This window comes from Sodiomyces alcalophilus, assembly GCF_042370955.1.
Source record: "Sodiomyces alcalophilus JCM 7366 unplaced genomic scaffold ACRALscaffold_4, whole genome shotgun sequence".
Classification (NCBI taxonomy): domain Eukaryota; kingdom Fungi; phylum Ascomycota; class Sordariomycetes; order Glomerellales; family Plectosphaerellaceae; genus Sodiomyces; species Sodiomyces alcalophilus.
The window spans coordinates 719,796-736,955 of record NW_027263535.1 but is presented as its reverse complement, the minus strand read 5'-3'; the positions used below and the strand labels follow the sequence as shown (position 1 = coordinate 736,955).

The 17,160-nt window shown below is 53.5% G+C and overlaps 4 protein-coding genes across 4 annotated transcripts; 3 read left to right on the top strand and 1 right to left on the bottom strand.

Annotated features, from left to right (window-relative positions):
- Positions 1 to 545: 545 nt before the first annotated feature.
- Positions 546 to 1,325, top strand: ACRALDRAFT_1071227 (uncharacterized protein; the record flags this gene model as incomplete). The annotated part of the gene is made up of 2 exons (XM_071017843.1): positions 546 to 1,017; positions 1,120 to 1,325. 2 exons carry the CDS (start codon positions 546 to 548, stop codon positions 1,323 to 1,325), a joined length of 678 nt encoding a protein of 225 aa, XP_070874525.1.
- A 784-nt stretch (positions 1,326 to 2,109) lies between these two features.
- On the top strand, positions 2,110 to 4,426 carry ACRALDRAFT_2041856 (uncharacterized protein; the record flags this gene model as incomplete). Its single annotated transcript, XM_071021195.1, has 9 exons — positions 2,110 to 2,187; positions 2,281 to 2,373; positions 2,469 to 2,678; positions 2,725 to 2,932; positions 3,025 to 3,208; positions 3,333 to 3,446; positions 3,531 to 3,801; positions 3,931 to 4,094; positions 4,252 to 4,426. The coding sequence occupies 9 exons, from the start codon at positions 2,110 to 2,112 to the stop codon at positions 4,424 to 4,426; spliced, it is 1,497 nt and encodes a 498-aa protein (XP_070874524.1).
- A 2,407-nt stretch (positions 4,427 to 6,833) lies between these two features.
- On the bottom strand, positions 6,834 to 9,930 carry ACRALDRAFT_1094152 (uncharacterized protein; the record flags this gene model as incomplete). The annotated part of the gene is made up of 17 exons (XM_071019706.1): positions 6,834 to 7,240; positions 7,317 to 7,498; positions 7,555 to 7,651; positions 7,693 to 7,916; positions 7,940 to 8,194; positions 8,285 to 8,363; positions 8,412 to 8,435; positions 8,483 to 8,581; positions 8,616 to 8,826; positions 8,872 to 9,006; positions 9,039 to 9,058; positions 9,214 to 9,235; positions 9,305 to 9,335; positions 9,413 to 9,583; positions 9,612 to 9,785; positions 9,826 to 9,863; positions 9,901 to 9,930. The coding sequence occupies 17 exons, from the start codon at positions 9,928 to 9,930 to the stop codon at positions 7,092 to 7,094; spliced, it is 1,941 nt and encodes a 646-aa protein (XP_070874523.1). The 3' UTR covers positions 6,834 to 7,091.
- Positions 9,931 to 13,223: 3,293 nt separating this feature from the next.
- On the top strand, positions 13,224 to 15,113 carry ACRALDRAFT_1082293 (uncharacterized protein; the record flags this gene model as incomplete). Its single annotated transcript, XM_071019289.1, has 3 exons — positions 13,224 to 13,383; positions 13,465 to 13,545; positions 13,610 to 15,113. 3 exons carry the CDS (start codon positions 13,224 to 13,226, stop codon positions 14,539 to 14,541), a joined length of 1,173 nt encoding a protein of 390 aa, XP_070874522.1. The 3' UTR covers positions 14,542 to 15,113.
- Between the last annotated feature and the right edge of the window lie 2,047 nt (positions 15,114 to 17,160).

Below are 17,160 nucleotides of genomic sequence, written 5' to 3'. Positions count from 1 at the left end.
ACTTACATTGCAACGACCAATGGGAATCCATCGTAGCCGGGATTCCCCCGCAATCCAGGGACCCGTCATAGCGTTTCAGGTTTCGCGTTCGATGAAGGAGACGGACAGGGCAGGCAGCGATCAGATCGACTATTTTAGCGGGGCCATCGCCGCTGGTGGCTACCTGATAGGGGAACATCCGATAAGTAACAGGCAGTACTTCGTACTTGGTACGAACACCAAGCGCGGTGACGCGTGGCATTGGGGCAGTGTTCGGTGAAGGAAAACCTCCTCCATTGAACCTTCTACCTCGATTTCTCTTTCCCAAATCTCAACGCATTGCACGCCAGTCGTCTGTCCTTCTTTTAGTGAATACATCATTATTGCCTTCGTTCGCTCTCTTATTCTAGATTTTTCCCCTTCTCCCTCACTTTGTTTCTTTTCGTTTCTTTGTCTTATCGACTTCACTTTAATCAACCATTCCCTGACTTGACGCTCAGCTTCTCCCAACGGCATCGCTCTTCTCTTCCAACACATCGCAGCACTACTACCATCAATCTTCCACCATGCGCGCCGTACTCGCTCATATGTCCTTCTCCCTCCTCCTCGGCCTTGCTGCCGCACAAGTCGAGATCCCAAACAATATCGACCTTGAAAACATCGATTTGGAAAACATCGACCTTGACAACATCAATCTCGACGAAATCGAACTTCCGGACGGCGTCGAAATCCCCGAGGACTTGTCCAACGCCGTTCCCGATGACGTTGAGCTACCCACCAACGTAGAGCTGCCAGGCAACGCCCAGGCGTCCGCCACTCCCACCAGCGCCGGCACCGCCTCCGCCGCTGGCGAAGCCGATAGCCTCCCCGCCCTCGTTGGCGAGCTCCCCGACTGTGCCGCGCGCTGCCTCCCTAGCGCCGCCGATAATATTGGCTGCTCCGTCACCGACTTTGACTGTCTCTGTCGCGACCCTCAGCGCCTGGTGACCGCCATTGGGCCGTGTGCTGCATTTGGCTGCGACTCTGCGGATGTCAACAGTACGTTTCTACCCAGAACCCGTCCCTTTCTTCTTGTCAATCTCACCGCAACGACGGTCGTCTCCTCTGCATCTCCCGCGACTGACTGGATATTGTTTTTAGAAGCCGCCGATATTGCCCCCAGGATTTGCGATCGCGTTGCCGCGAATCCTGGCTCGGACGAAGTTGCTTCGGCATCCCGTATCGTATCATCCACCGTCAGCAGCGCCACCGCATCCTCGGACGATAACGACAGTGGCGCCAAACGCAACGTCAACCCCACCTTTGGTCTTGTTGGGGCCGCCATGCTAGCTGCACTCGCCGTGTAAACAACATTCGCCCACACATCGACTTCTATCATCGGGCGGAAAGTACCACAGTCGACTTGCATATCGGAATACAGGGTTTTGGCGCACAAAGAATAGGGCATACGGCGTTGAGGTACATCATTGGGAAATAACATGGGTATTGGGAAAGGGCAACTTTTGATCCGTGGACATTCAACGTCCATCTCGGCCGAATTGGAGTTTCCTTTGCGCTTTTGGGTCCAGGTAATACATTCGTCGGCACTGGCCGTTGCAATCTTTCACCGTTCCAAACGAGCTGATATCTTGTTTCCGAGAGAGCCATAAAGTCTCAGTGTCTGCACATGTCGATCCCGAGGCTCTTGGCACCACTTCCAGACCGTCTCACGGGATATTCCCATGGTCCGCGTTTGTTCTGCTCATCATTCCAATCCCGGCGCTAGACTATATAAACCAATAACGTTCCAGCGCTCATCTGCCGAGTATAGTTGGTGGGAGGGGCGTAGACGGCGGGGAAGGGAATTTTAACTCCGCCCTCTGGCCCGGACCTCCACACTGATAACTGGAAAACAACTACCGGGTTCTCGCCCTGTGACGATGGGGAAACGACACCGAATCATACAAATGCTTCCAACATGGCCGATCCAGATTTGGCGAGGTATTTCATTCTCTCGTTTCCTGCGAAGAGATTGAGATTCACTGCTCCTACAAATAGTCAAAGACCACACGACACGACACCTGGCTGTATAACCGCTAGCAAAGGGAGACCAAAGACCAAAACGTCCAATCTGGGCCGAATCAAAACACCATGCCAGTGATTCAAGCCATACCGGATATCACCCACCTAGGCATGGCCGCCTGCGTGGGCATCTTTGCCGTAGTATGGGTGAGTCTCCTCTTCACCCCGGGGACACGTGAAGGAACAATAGGAATCAGAGTTGCGTTCTAGAAAGGAGAGCTATACTGACGCGATTCGCAGGCCACAGTATGGGCGGTGTACAAGGTCGTCTACAACCTGTATTTCCACCCTCTCGCCCGCTTTCCCGGACCATTCCTCGCCAAAGTCTCCCCGGTAACCTCCGTCCCAGCACCTTTCAGTCCCTACCCAATAACCTCTAAGAGGTTCATTGCCCCTGACAGCTGTGTTAACCCGTCTCGACAACCCAGTTCCCCAACGTCATCGCCCTCCTTCGCGGCCGCATCCCCTTCTGGATCAAAGCGCAGCACGACCGCTACGGGCCCATCGTGAGGGTATCCCCCAACGAGCTCTCCTTCGACAACGAGGCCGCCTGGAAGGACATCTACGGCAGCCGACCCGGTCACAAGAACTTCCACAAGGACCCCATCCATGTCGGCAGCATCGAGGCCGTCCCCGGCGTGTCGACCATCACCATGGCCAACGATGCCGACCACGCCCCGCCAGCGCCGCGCTCTGTCCCACGCCTTCTCCACCAAGGCGCTGCTGGAGCAGGAGTACATTGTAAAGTCGTACATTGACGTATTTTCGCTCAAGATGCGGGAGTTTGCCAAGACTGGCACACCCGTCAATCTGGTCGACTGGTTCGCTTACACGACGTTTGATATCATTGGCGATATGGCCCTCGGAGAACCATTTGGGTGTTTGACGAATGGTATGAATCTCTGTTTCTCTTTGTGTTTAGTTATTCTCTTTTGCATTCATCCTCGTTCCTGGTTCGGATTCTGGTTGCTGACGGCTTCCAAGAGGACTTTCGGTTCTGGGTCCCCCTGATCAGCGAATCCATCAAAGCGGGTGCTTTCGAGCAGGCCACCCGTCGCTTGGCTGAGGCTGATGGTACCATTCAGAAGCTCCTTCTCAAGCTGATCCCGGACCGGATTCGCAGGACGCGAATTCAGCATCTCGAGTATAGCAAGCAGAAAATTCTCAAGTGCGTGGCCACCTGTCTCCCATATCCCCCTGCTCCGAATCACCCGGGAGATATGTTTTGATCCATCCCTTGACTCTTTTGTTTCCCACCCATCCTTACATCGACCACTGCTTACGCCTCACAGTCGCATGGCCCAATCCAATTCGGAACACAAAGACTTCCTGTACTATCTCATGAAGCAATCTGAAAAGGGCTCCATCAACCAGGACGAAGTCATCGTCAACGGCGCTCTCTTCATGTAAGCCGCAAACCCCAGCTGCTTTCCACGTGATGCCGCATGTTAGAGGCGACGAGATAGCTAAGTGTAACTGTGGTGTCGCAGCATTGCCGGCACCGAGACGACTGCAGGCTTCCTGGCGGGACTGTTCAACCAGCTCCTCCGCAACCGCCGCGTCCTCGACAAGCTCACTGCAGAAATCCGCTCTTCTTTCGCCAAGGATGAGGACCTCAACTACGAAGACCTCGTCAAACTCCCCTATCTCAGCGCCGTCCTTGACGAGGGGCTGCGGATTTTCCCCAGCGCCCCTATTGGGTTCGTCCGGACCGTGCCGGCTGGAGGCGATACCGTCGACGGAGAGTTCATTCCCGGGGGTGTAAGTGATGCGTCCCTTATCTTCGTTGCTTTCGCCGTCCCACCTTGGCCATGATCTCCCCCGACGTTCTCCGTTACATCAATCTCTGCAGAAGAAGAACTGCAATGTAGTCTGACATGATTCTTTCAGACGACCGTCTCGGTCCCCATGTGGGGTGCCACACATAGCGAACGCAACTTTAGTGAGCCCTATCGCTTCATCCCTGAGCGTTGGCTGGACAAGGAGAACAGTACCGACAAGTTTGGTGCCTCCAATGCGTTTTCCCTGGGGTCACGGGGCTGTATCGGCCGCAAGTGAGTTGAATTCTCGTTTCATTGTCCTTTTGTCTTTTTTGTCACCCATACGCCATGCTCGCTGAATGGGTGCTTCCTGTGACCCGACTCAGCTACTGGGTTTGACTTACCTACGGGAAAAGTCGGAGATGATGCTGGGAGCTAACAAGACTGTCAGCCTCTCGTACATGGAAATGCGCCTCATCATTGGCAAGCTGCTGTGGCACAACGACGTTGAGTTTCACGGAGATAATGACGCCTGGGACCCTGATAGGGACTATCCCGGTTTGACGGTGTACAACAACTGGATGAAGCCCGGGCTTTATGCCAAACTGACTCCTCGTCAGAGTTGAAAGGCGGTTTCGTGAGGGCCTACAATGGGACTAGAGATGCATGATATCAAACTTGGCTCAAATATGACACGGCTCGAGAGTGGCCTGCTCCAGGAAGGGGTGCTGCAGACAATAACGGGCCTTCGCAGTGGTGCACCCATCTGGATGGCCTGGCCGGGTGATATCATTGTCACCGTGAATGAGAGTGTCCGAACGTTTAGGTAGAGCCGTTCCATGGGCATCAGTCTTGGATGAGGCGTGAAGACCTGTCCATATCTACCCAACTTGCGAGGCACCTGGTATGAAAAGAAGTGCTTAGATTCAGGTGTCTCTCTACGACTGTTCGCATCCAAGCCCCGCACGTTGAGGGTTTTGACCTTGGTGTGAGACGCGAGTTGCAAGGTCGAACCGTTGACGAAGATGCAGTACCTATCACTGCAAAGGGCCCAGGATGGTCATGATATTTGAGTGTGGCACTTTTCTATCTTTGCCTTTGACCATTACGCCGAGGAGTAGCTAAAGTATGAGATCCAGGTCGACCCCAGAGGACTGACACGGGCGGCTCTGTAGCCAGTGATGCCGACGACTCGAACTCGGACGACATGGATGGATCGACTTGAGGTCAGACGCGAGTAAGCTATTACCTAGGCCTGCTGAATGTCAGACGTTCATACCGTCACGGGCCTCCGGCTGGTATAGCTGCTCTGGACCCGGAACTGCCACTGCAGACAGCCATTCCATATTACGGGATCCATACACCATCTGATTTATACTGTTACTCAAGACGGCCCCATTTGGTTCGGCGATTTCTAGATGCGAGCATATCTGACACGGCCCTCTTGAACGTCCACTTGTGCAGCTCTTTTATTTTTTCCCCCTTCCTACGGTATCAGAGAATCAAAGGCTGGCCGCCGATGCACAAGACGACGCGACGCGTCCTTGAGTCCCAACAAAGGAACGGCACAAGCCCATGCCGCCATGCCAAGAAGTAAGACGGCAATTGTGAAGCTCAAACGGCTCGCTTGTCGCCCTGCGTTTCCTGGACCTGGCGTCGAAAGATCTGTCTATTCGTATGCTTTTGGTCGTCTTATCAACCTACCTAGGAAAGCAGGTATCCTTCATTCCGTCTGGCCTGCAAGACAGGGCCATCCGGTCTACAGCCTAATTTACGCATCTGACTCGTGCCTAGAAATCCGTTCGTCGACAGCGCCTTTTCCTTTATTTTCCCTGGTTAATCGTCCCATCCACACCACCCACAGACAGTCGGGATGGCTTCCGGAAGCTCGGACGTGTCGCGCTGTTGTGTTACCGGGTCCATGTCTACTTTGTGTCTAGGGCTTGCACGAGCACCCCTGGCATCTTGGCAGAACTTCTTAGTCTTGTTCATCATGGTGATGGACGCCAGGAGACAATTAGCACCCCAGTCGTCCCCAGTGCCCTGCCTCTCCTGGTTGGGGGAAAATCTCTAAAATATGAAGCCACTCGTCCTTCCGGGTTGCACCATGACAGGAGAGCCGGGGCCGCGTGGATGGAGACAATGGACCGGTGCTGCAACGGTACCCCACCGGAAGAGGGCGCGATGTCACTTCGGTGTGCTGGCTTTTGACTGATGTCGCCATTCTCTACCGTTTTCAGGTCATGGCCTTACCTGACAATGGACAGCGGCCGATCAAATTTCGACTGGCGACGACGGATTGGGCAAAGGGCCGGTAGAGAGGGTGACCAAATGGGCAATCAGAGAAGAGAGGTGACTGTGACGCGTACGACCTGGGTTCTTTTCCGGTCATATCACCGACTGATATACCCCCTCCAAATCAAGCATCTGTCAGGTCAGTGGCGGAGGGGGGTGGACAAGTTGACAAGACGCGATATGGGTCCCTGATCAACGACACAAGGTAATGCAACCCACCCACCCATGCCATGGCACTCGCGAGAACAGACCTCCCCCTCCTACCCTGGCGGTGTGCGTACCCGCCATACCTACAAATGTACTCGCCTGCAAAGTACAGAAGCCGGCCAGTCTAAGGACTCAGGAGGACGCTCACCGCGCGGCGACCGAAAAAAATGCCCGATGTCAAGTCCGGACTGCCGCGAAGATCTCTTCCGCGTGGGGGAACGGGGGACGACAACGGGGCACAGTGGAAAACAAAGGCAAGCCACCAAATGGGTTTGCACCCGCAACGTAAGGTATGCATTACATGCCATGCAGCAAGTTTATTCCTTGTTCGAAGAGATGATGTTGCCTGGTGGGAAATCCTATGCATTACCGTCGGCGTCAATGCAGAGTCAAAGGAGCGACCAACTGCAGCATGTTGGAAGAGTCTGCAGAACATGTTCCGTTCCTTCGAGGTGTTAATAAGAAAGCCACCTCATCTGGAAGAGAAGGAAGAGAAGATCGTGTCTAGAAAACCAGGCCTTGAAATCCGGGGTGCATCATCCTCCATGACCACTGGGATCCCAAATTACAGGGCACCTAGACGGTGGGGCCGCTTGCTATCAGCCTAAACGGCAAAAGAAATCATCTCAATGCAACACCGTGTAGATTAGATTGACGGCTTGGGAAGAAGGAGGTATAATAGCAATATAATAATAAATGCGTTGCGTTGTACCTATAACACGTACAACGTACGTTGTACACACACCCTGGCGCCCTTCACGCTGGCCTACTAGGGCACCGGTTTGTCCTTCACTCGAATATGAGAGAGAGAGAGAGAGGAAAGAAACAGTATGTTGTCGAGGGAAGAAGACCATGGCCATGTACCGTAGTGTCGAGCCACTGCCAAAGAATCCATACCTGCCAGCATTGCCCGAAGGATTTGCCAAATCTCACTGGGTCTAATCATGACCAGGCACCAGAGGTGTAGATCGATGACTGAGTACTTTCTAGTAACGAAAAAAGAAACAGGCTAACCTGGCATTGTCGAGTTTGGCTCGGGTGTTGCCCTCCCGCACCCGTCACACAATTCGGTTCCCTGGGTCTGGACTATGGCGGTTTCAACCTTGGTGTTTGTAGTTGATACAGGTTCCCGAAAAGCTCGGTCATGTTGATAGAAACCGAGTTGATAAGCTGACGCACTTTTCACTGGGATGAAGCTCATTATTTGTCGTGGCATCTCCCAGGAACAAAATACGGAGCCAGGATCCGAGACTCGTTCTTGCGTTGGGATAGATCCATCATATCAGCTGACCAAGTTGACAAGGAGACGCTCGAAAGATTGTCGTTGCGAACGAGAGGTGCAGCATCTCCTGCATGAAGATCACACGGAAAAGGCAATGCTTAACGGCACGTGTCGAGTTGAGGAGATGGATGAGCGACGTGCAGAGCACCCAACATACAATGTACGTTCGACGTCCTCGAGTAAAACAGACAGACACTGTGCCGGTGTTGCTGGGATCGTTGCATGCGTTGTAGTCGTTCATGTCGATGGACCAACCACCGGCAGGACGGGACGCGGTCGTCCGTCGATCGGGCAGCAGCATGCCGAAGACGGAGTTTCGTGCGCCTTGCGCCCTTGGGACCTCTATACGAAGGACGTCCCGTCGTCCATGATAGGAAGGGTGATAATGCACATCATCGGACCAACGGATTGTTTCGTTTCCTCGACGAACGAACCGATCATCATGGCGCAAACGCTTTGGTAACGTCGCAAATGGGTCTCGTTTGTTGGGCTGGTCAAAGTCGGTGCGCCGCGGCCGTCGACTGTCTGAGAACCTTTGTATTGATAAAAGACCATGGATCGGAAAGACCGGTAGCTCTCGGCCCGACGGGAGGGGATACATGTATTGAACCTGAAGAAGACGTTGTTATTTCAAAGTAGTGTACTTAGTACTTCGCTAGGCATGAGTCTCGACGTCATTCAGCGTGTACATGCCCTTTACTGTATGTACCAGTGTAGATCGTCCGTGTAAGTGGCAGCTGTGTTGAGAAGCAACAGAAATGGGTTGGCACACCTCCCGCCTGTCAAACCACCTCCGTTTTATTTCCCCACTTTATAGGGTGTTTCACTTGTATGAAGGGGATACTTATGCACTGTAAGGAATGCGTACATTGATTAGCTGGAGGGGAAGACAAAAGACCATCCTCTTGTCTTGAATTATTACTGGATCGAGTTCGACGTCGTACTGCGATAACATGGCAAGTACCTATCGATGCGCGGTGGTATGGGGACCGCGCGCCTTATGTAAGTGTACAGTGTGTCGTACAACACACTGTGTCTGCCCTCTCCATTTTCGGCCCTGTCATCCCGGCCTGCCCTCAGTCCTGGCCTAGTTCTTAATGAAGACAATATAAACAGAAAATCCCGAAATTTCTTCCTCAAATCGGCCATGTTCTCGAAGGCCCAGCGAATACCTAAACGAGCAAAAGGCACCCCAACTTGCATACAACGACATGGAATGCAGGTGCATTTGTCGCTCGCTTCCTGGAACACACGACCTCCATTCGGTTAATGCAATCAATGTTTTACTTTGCTCTCGATGCTCCGATCTGCTCTCTTCAAATCTGAAGCAGCAGAGGCGTGAGTAACATGGACGAGCCCTGCGAAACCCTTGGCCATCTGGGAATCGGCCCACTCGACGGCAGCTGGTCCAAGCCCCAGGGGCTCGCCCCAAATTGATCGACCCGGTCATGCACGATGCTTCCCCAAGGCGTGTCTCAGATGCTTCCACAGATTTGTTCTGCTTCAGCTAAAACTTGACCCAGCCATGTGTCCGATCTTAACTTTGTTGTCCTTTTTTTTTTTTTTTCTCTCGTTATTATCATTATTCCGTCCCATCGCGTCAAGGCGTATACCAACACCAAACCACACAGACGCCAAATGCCATGCGCAGCTGCCGAACCCACCATTATCATGTCGGTTTATTAGAAGACTGCCCCTTAGGAGTCAGGAGTCCGCTGACCCGGATCCCTTTGCGTCGGGGGTTTTCACGGCTAAAACGACATGACACCTTGGCTAATTACCCTTCCCTCTCCTCTTCTTCTGATTCGCTTCCACCCCCACTTCCCACTCGCTAACGGTTGGTCCTGGCCAAACGATCTCGCTGCATCTCCCGGGCCGGCCATTTTCGGACAGGCGCTTGAGCCTAAACCGGCCGATGCCCTTCCCTCCACGCCTCCCGCTTGTCCCGATCTGGCGTCTCCCCCCCTCCAAGGGCGCTAGTCCTGGCCCAAACGCGATGCTGTTGTGCATGCCACAATATAACGTACGGGGTTTTGGGTTGCCAACCGCACACAAAGGCAAAGACAAAAACAGATACAACGTAGTGTATCATGCGTGTTGTATGCATGGATTTTCGATCGTATATGTGGGCGGGAACGCCGGTGCGGCGCCGCCGTCCGGGTATTCTGGCTCCGTCTCCAGCCTTCTGGGTCTCGAGCCATCTACATAGGTAGTCGCGCAAAGCTGCTGCCTCGTGTTGACTCGACCTTGCAGCTCATTTCCTCCAGGACTGCATTGGTCTGCATTGGTCTGCATGGCGTGCATTGTACAACGTACTCCTTCATTATCATCTCCTTGGTGTGACATCAGCCAGCGTGCATCGACTCCCAACGCGGTTACAACGTGCAGCCACAACACTTATCCGTATGCGCGTTGTATGTACGCTGTACGTCGTACGTGTACGTTGTACACAAATCTCTCTCCCCGTAATAAGAAGCCCCGTAATATGAGCCCAGTGTCGGTGGGAAAATCCCCACGGTGGAGACGGATCCTAACCCCGGCCTGTCAAGCCCTGGGTTCTCGGCTGTTCGAAGTTCAGACCAAGGGTTGTCATTGTCGACTCCGTCCCAACTTTAGCCTGGTCTTCTTTTGCATAATACTACGTACGTTGTACTTATGTATACCTGCCAATATCAAACGCCCCCGGCTCTCCAAGCACCACACCCTCCTTTCTCTTTTCTTATTACATAGTCCCACTATCTTAATATTCGCTTTTGGAGTTGATGCTCACACGACCCGACTTTCCAGGCACCATATGTACCTTTACGAAGTATATCGCGATGAAGCACCTTTTTGTCCCTTGTGTCACGCCTGGCGTTGAGTCCGTCGACCGTTGTCTCCATCCACCGTTTGCTCGGCGCTTCTTGACCATGGGACCCACAGCCCCGTCCCAAAACGACCTTCGACGGCTTCGACACTGCATTTATTACTTGCTTACACTTAAAAGGCCTGGTATAACCTCATTTATGCCTCATCTTTGCCAGCGTACTAAGTACAAATTGTTATTGGATCTTCTGCACGTTAGAGTAGCCCGTCAGTACCTTCTGGTCTTCTGATCCCGGTCTGGGTACAACGTACAGTACGTTGGTTGTACGTCGAGCCAGCGTAGGTACTCGACCGTATACGTGACTATTTCTTTTGCGCCTCAGTACATAGGTCGACGACATAGTGAGTGACTGACACGACAAGCCAGACATCTGCGACGAGCTTGTCTCGTCTCAGTCGGGTACGTTCTAAAAGATTGCGTATTAAACACTCTCTAAACACACACCGTTCATGCATGCCCCTTGAGGTGGCTCTTCACACCCACCCCGGTCCCTGCGCTGCCGATAGACGAAGTGAAGGACGAGAGCCACCAGAGCCACGAGCTGCCGAAGTTGCTGCCGAAGTTACCGCCGACGTCTGCCAAGTATTTTTTAAGCCGTCTTTTCGTCAAGGGTCAGGGTTCGCGTTTGGGATGGGACGAGGGGATGATGGGTGATGGGAGATGGGAGATTGGTGAGTCGATCCCTTTAACATCATCACCATCGCCATCCCCAGGATAGCTACTAGCTAGCTACATCATAGTCCTTTTTCGCCCATGATCCTCGCGCGTAAGCCGATCCCTTCACCCCGCTTCTGGCCCTACGGCCGCGTCCGTATTACTCAGTACACTACAAACGACGCAGCACTTGTCCCGTGGTGCGAGATTACCAGTCGAAGACACAGACTTGATCACCAAGAAGATAGGGCGAGAGAGCGAGAGAGATTCACGAGAGTTGCTACCAAGACGATAACTCCCGCGCCAACTCGCCTCCGGCCATCCACCCCCAAGGGCCTTGTATCAATTCGCATAACGACCGCCGACTTGCGTCTATTGTCATCTGCTCTAACCTGCCCTTCGTTTCGACCACTCCTTACAGCCTGTCGACCAACACTTTACTTTTCTCCTAGACTCCCCGCTTCGACACGCGATACGGTGCCATTTGCATCCCCCCGTGATGGTGAGATTGGCACTCCTAAGATACCCACGGTAGGTACAGTCATTTCCTTCTTCTCAAAAACGAGTTGGCCGTCGGCCGAGAGAAAGTCATTCCTACGCGCCTCTACGAGTTTTGCCTGAGGAGCCGCGGACGGGAGGCAATGAAATTTACGTTATCTCTATACCTTACGTTGCGCCTTACCAAACCCCCCAGCCGAGGTACCATGACCATGCCTGTCAGGAGCTTGGTACCTTCCCCAGATCTTCCTGCCGTGCCCGAACCAGACAGCACACCCAGGTGGTCTGACAGCAGATGACACTTCCTTCCCCTCCCCCCTGCCCATGTACCACTGTTCCGTTACTCCCTCCCTGTTACCCTCTAGAGCCACCCCCTGTTTCCCTGCCCCAGTTCCTCCTGCCTTACTTTCTTAGGACTATAAGCCCTTCTAGTACACAGTGTACAGTACCTGCTGCCCATCTTTTATGCTTTCCTTCACCTTCTGCCCTCTCGACTTCCCTTACTCGGTTGTGCCTTCTTCTACGTCGTACTCTGGCCCCTGGGCTGGGCTCTACCTGCCGTGTCTCCACTGTACCCCCGGCAGTGGCAGCACCTCACAAGTCAGTCGCAGGTGCTCCTTCTGCTATCTTCGCATCCAGCCTTGAGGAAGAAGGAACGACCTGAACAAGTGAGATCAGGTTGCGGAGTCAACAGTGCCGGCGCTTGAATGGTACCTTGGGTACCCAAGGAAGAAAGTACCTACCCATCTACGCTACATCCTCTCACGCAACCTCCTCACCCCAGTCGCCATAGGACGCGCGGAAGGCCCTTTGACATTTGCCACTCTCGTCTACACTACCTGGTAGGAAAATCGGCATCTTGACAAGGGTTCCCCGTCGTCATCCATCATCCAATCAAGCTTCTTCGACCCAGAGTTGGGATTGCCCTACCTTGAGCCCCTTGGCACGTACCCAACGGACACAACCGCATCATGCTTTAGTCCGTAAACGAGATCTCTGCGCAATATTATCATCTTCTATCATCATCTTCCCAGTCATCTTCCTCTCTTATCTTCACAACAGCTATCCTGGTTTATCCTCACGCCACACCCCGGGACTCCCGTATTCTCATCTACGAACTGCGGAGAAAGAGATCTTGTCAGCTTGATCCTAATATACGTAGCATTCCAGCGCATTCCCACCACCAACAGCACGACACGGCATTCAAAGCGACCCTGGACTTATACGCATCGACAGTTCCGGGAAATTGACGTTAAGGACTTGTGGTCATCAGCCTCAGCAGACGAGTCGGCCGCAGCATATAGGAAACACGCGATTAGCATTTGCATGATCGACACGCCGTATTACACGATACATCACACGCCACGAGTCTGTGACTTGCGTCCTCAGCGGACGGAGCTACAACAAAGACTGCTGACAGTTGCGCCGGAGAGAAGGTATCGGGAGATACTATACTCTCGGTCCTGGGCTCCTCACAACGCCCCAAGCCGCTAGGGGAAACCGGGACGCCTGCATCGCAGCGCAAACAAATAGCCCGGCCATTCATCTCCTTTGACACAAAGTCCACTCGAGATACATCACATCACGCATGGAGTTATCAGCGTATAATCAGCGCGGCAACATGAGTCCCATTTATAGGAGAGGCGAGATGCATTCGCCCTCTTCGACAACATTATCCGATTTTAATGCACAAGTCGTGACATCCACAGGAGACCCCGACTACGTCCTCTCCATCATCCAGCATCCAATTCACGGCAGGGTTCATAATGGAAAAGACAAGGGTGGGTTGCCTGGCCATCTCCTTTTTTTCTCTTTCTGGCCCCTTCCTCTGGCAATTCCATGCGCTAACAGATGTACGATAGACCGGAAGCCCATCGACCCTCCACCGGTGGTCCGTCTTCAAGTCTCGCCGGGGCGTGACCCTGCTGGAGTCTACTTGACCAGTGAGTACCGGTGCCTCCAAGCAGAACACCAACATTTACAGTTTCTAACAACACGTCTTGTCAGACCCCTATCACTTTGTCATGTGCCACCTGATCGATGTCGGCGAGAAAGACAGTAAAGGCCAAGCGATCGAGAAGCCAGTGGAAGGAAACAAACTCATTGGCACCATTGTCTCCTCACTCCACCGGTTAAAGGACGTGCAAAACCAGGACGTCGCCTACTTTGTATTCAGCGACGTCTCGGTCAAGGTGGAAGGCTTATTCAAGCTTCACTTCACTCTCTACGAAATGGCGGGTGAAGACTGCAGGCAACTCGCGGGCATCAAATCCGATGCGTTTTATGTTTATCCCCCTAAAAGTTTTCCTGGTCTGGCCGAGTCCACCTTTTTGACGCGCAGCCTCAGCGACCAAGGCGTCCGCGTCCGCATCCGCAAGGATTCTCGGCAATCGCAGGGCATGAAGGGGAATAAACGCTTCGTCCTACCGGGCGACGATGTACGAAAGGACATGCCGCGGAGGAGAAGGACGGACGAAGAGGGAAACTATCGGGCCGTGGGCATGGGGGGTGCTTCCACCTTGTCACCTGTGCAGCAGACCTCACCCGGGTTGGGTTCTCTGCAGGTCAACATCCCACCCAGTCCGGCCTCGTCGACCGGCATGATGCACGGCCCGGGAGGCATGCGATCGCAGCGTCCGATGAGCTCCAGTATGGGTCCTGTCATGGGCAGCATGTCTCCCCAGCGGCAAATGGGACCCGGATTTTTTGGGCACTCGCCATATCTCCAGCAGAATATGGGCCAAGGCCACCTGTTGAACGGAAACAGCTTGGTACAAAGCCCTTCCACCATCAGCCCGACCAGTACGCATCACTCCATGTCCATGTACGGACCGCATTCGGGCGTTATCCCCGATTATTACGCAGGCTACGGGCACATCAACAGTCACCCAACAGCGGTTGCACACGAACATTACCACCATCACCCGCCTGCGGCCTAGGAACTCGCCGAGAAGCCATCCGGTGAGACCCTGTACCCCATTGCTGCGACAGACAGCCTTTATGGCAAGTCCGGCGGATGGGCACCTACGGGGGATGGCCTTCTCGGAGAACACGTCAGACCTGGAAGCTGGGAGCAGGGCTGCTCCGACGCAGCCACCGCAAGTCACGGCGGTATAGCAACGGGCTACGTAGTGGCCTAGGGATAATATCGGCACATGGGCCGTTCAGGCCTGGTGGGCTTTCTTTTGTATATGATCTTCACGCCATTTCTTTTCACTTCACCCTGGGGCCTTACATAGGGTGAAGGCGTTGGTATAGCTGGGGCCAATTCTTGCATGCCGAAGCTACGGCAGAGGGGATATTGGAGGACTAGTCATTTGTTACAGGGCTGCGGGCGTCCTTGTTACATCACAACTTGAAAAGGCGTCGGAGTCGGAGTTTGAGGATACCACCAAAGGTATCGGTTGTTTTTGCTGGACTTTGGATAAAACAGTTGGATAGTCGGCACTATACCCCTAGGTGTTGCAATTTGGAAGAAAAAGAAGTTACTACAGAGGCGTAATCTGCCAGAACCATTCGATTCCGTTTGCTTCTACATCCTTGTTGGTCGGAGACGCCTCAAGTCGAGAGCCGACGTTGACGCTGAGCACAGAAACTGCACACAGCAAACACGATACGAAGTACGCGATATGATGTTCGGTGGCGGGTCAAGGGGTGGCTGGATGTGGCACGACATGTATTATGCTTCTATGGCCCTCATGTCCACTTTTGAAGCAACCGGAGCCGGCGAAGATATGGTGATGGCGGCGACGATGGGATTATTTCCTCTCTTCCTACTCCCATCATCTCCGTACATTGGCAAGATGTCGTGGAAAGACAGTCTAGTCTGATGGGACGCGAATGGCACGCCTGGCGATCGTACGAGGTACGTACCTTAGGTACCTACGTTGTACCTTCGCAGGGCCGGCATTCCGGTGGCACGGACATGTGGCTGTGCGCGATGATACCCGAGACATGGGCACGGGATAAGCACGATGCGCCACTTGGGAAGCCGGTGGAGACCGGGCAACGACATGGGTCCGGAAACACGATGACAGCGGCAACTATCCCTTGCATAAATCGGGTTGTGTCTGGCGTGAATCATGACCGTCTCGTCTTGCTTACCACTGTTTACGGTTACTGCGGTCTAGACCTGAACTGCCGAAGAAGAATGCCGTTGTCTTAAATTGGACCCCGTCGTGGCTGTTCGCCTAGCTCGCTTATCATGACCGCGGCTGGCTACTGCACCGTCGGTTGGCTGTGACGGAGCGGGGACAAGAGGGGGAATCTTTGCTTTTTGCGCTTAAATCCAAATGTATCTGACGCTTCTTCTCTTTTGGACTGCATCTTGTCCTTGTCCTGCCGGCAGTTGCGAAATGCTGTCGAGGTGTCGGTGGCTCGGTGCCGCTGCCGTGTCCCCTGTGGGTCGGGTACCAGCCGCTCCCCCGGGGCCCGAAGCCTTAATTGCACGGGGCTTTTTGTCCGGGTATTCGACGGGCTTCGTGCGGCTGGATTGTCATGTCTGGCGTGTACCGGGCTTATGTGACACGGGATTCAGTTTCTATGGCCTATACCTGCTAAACTTGATAGTTGTTTCTAAGCTGTTATGATCCGGGGATGATGTCCAACCTCGGAGTGCGGATGCACCTTATACTGGCATGGTTCGCGAGGTTGTTGTTTCGTCCCCTGTGATTTCTCTCTGCCCGTTACTAGATTTACCCCAGCATAGTTCGAGGAGTAGTCGCAACGTGAGAATCAAAAGCACCACCTATCTGAAAGACGGGGTTCCTGGGCAAGTTCTGCAATAGACCCTTTAGTCTGGCGTCTCGCCGTTCTAGCGATCATCCGGCTATAATACCAAGAGGGGACTTATATCGAATTGAGGATATGCCACCAAAGTCGTTGAGATTATCCTTTGGACCCCTGACCGACTGGCTCTTGAGGGCGAAGAAACGACGGTTTATCTACCATCGTATCGCACAATGCCGTCGCCACCCCACGTACTCAGCTTCTACATGCAATCGAAATGACCGAGAGGAGGTGACGGAGTCTACAAGGTAGCCTACTGAATCCCATCGTGCCAGTTGTCCCGTGTGTCAGTGGCTCCTTCATTATGGCCTCGTAGGCTCATCCACGCGGACCACGCCACTTACAAGTAACCACCTGTGTCTATCTCGTCTTCATGTCCTCATCCATATCAAACCCAGTGTATCCGGCTGCAACGGACACGGCCAGGCCGGCGAACACGCCCGTTAGTCTACCATTGATAGCCAGGCTATATTGCGACTGTATTATGACCCGACTCGTATCATGATACGCGGACAACACCTCCCGAATTCCGTCCTTGGTAGGCTTTATCGCCTGATGTCGTCGTGGAGTCCATGAGTACCTGTCTTGGGCAATTCTATACGCTGGGTAGTACTGCAACATGGGCACTTTTGTCGCATCTACCACTCAGGTTATAATGCCCTCGGGCTAATACAGGGAAAGCTTTAGCATCCCAGTCACAGCTTCTCGTAGATCATATGTGGTCGTCAGCCGCCTGGGGCCTGGGCCTGACACCTGCACAATCAGCGCCA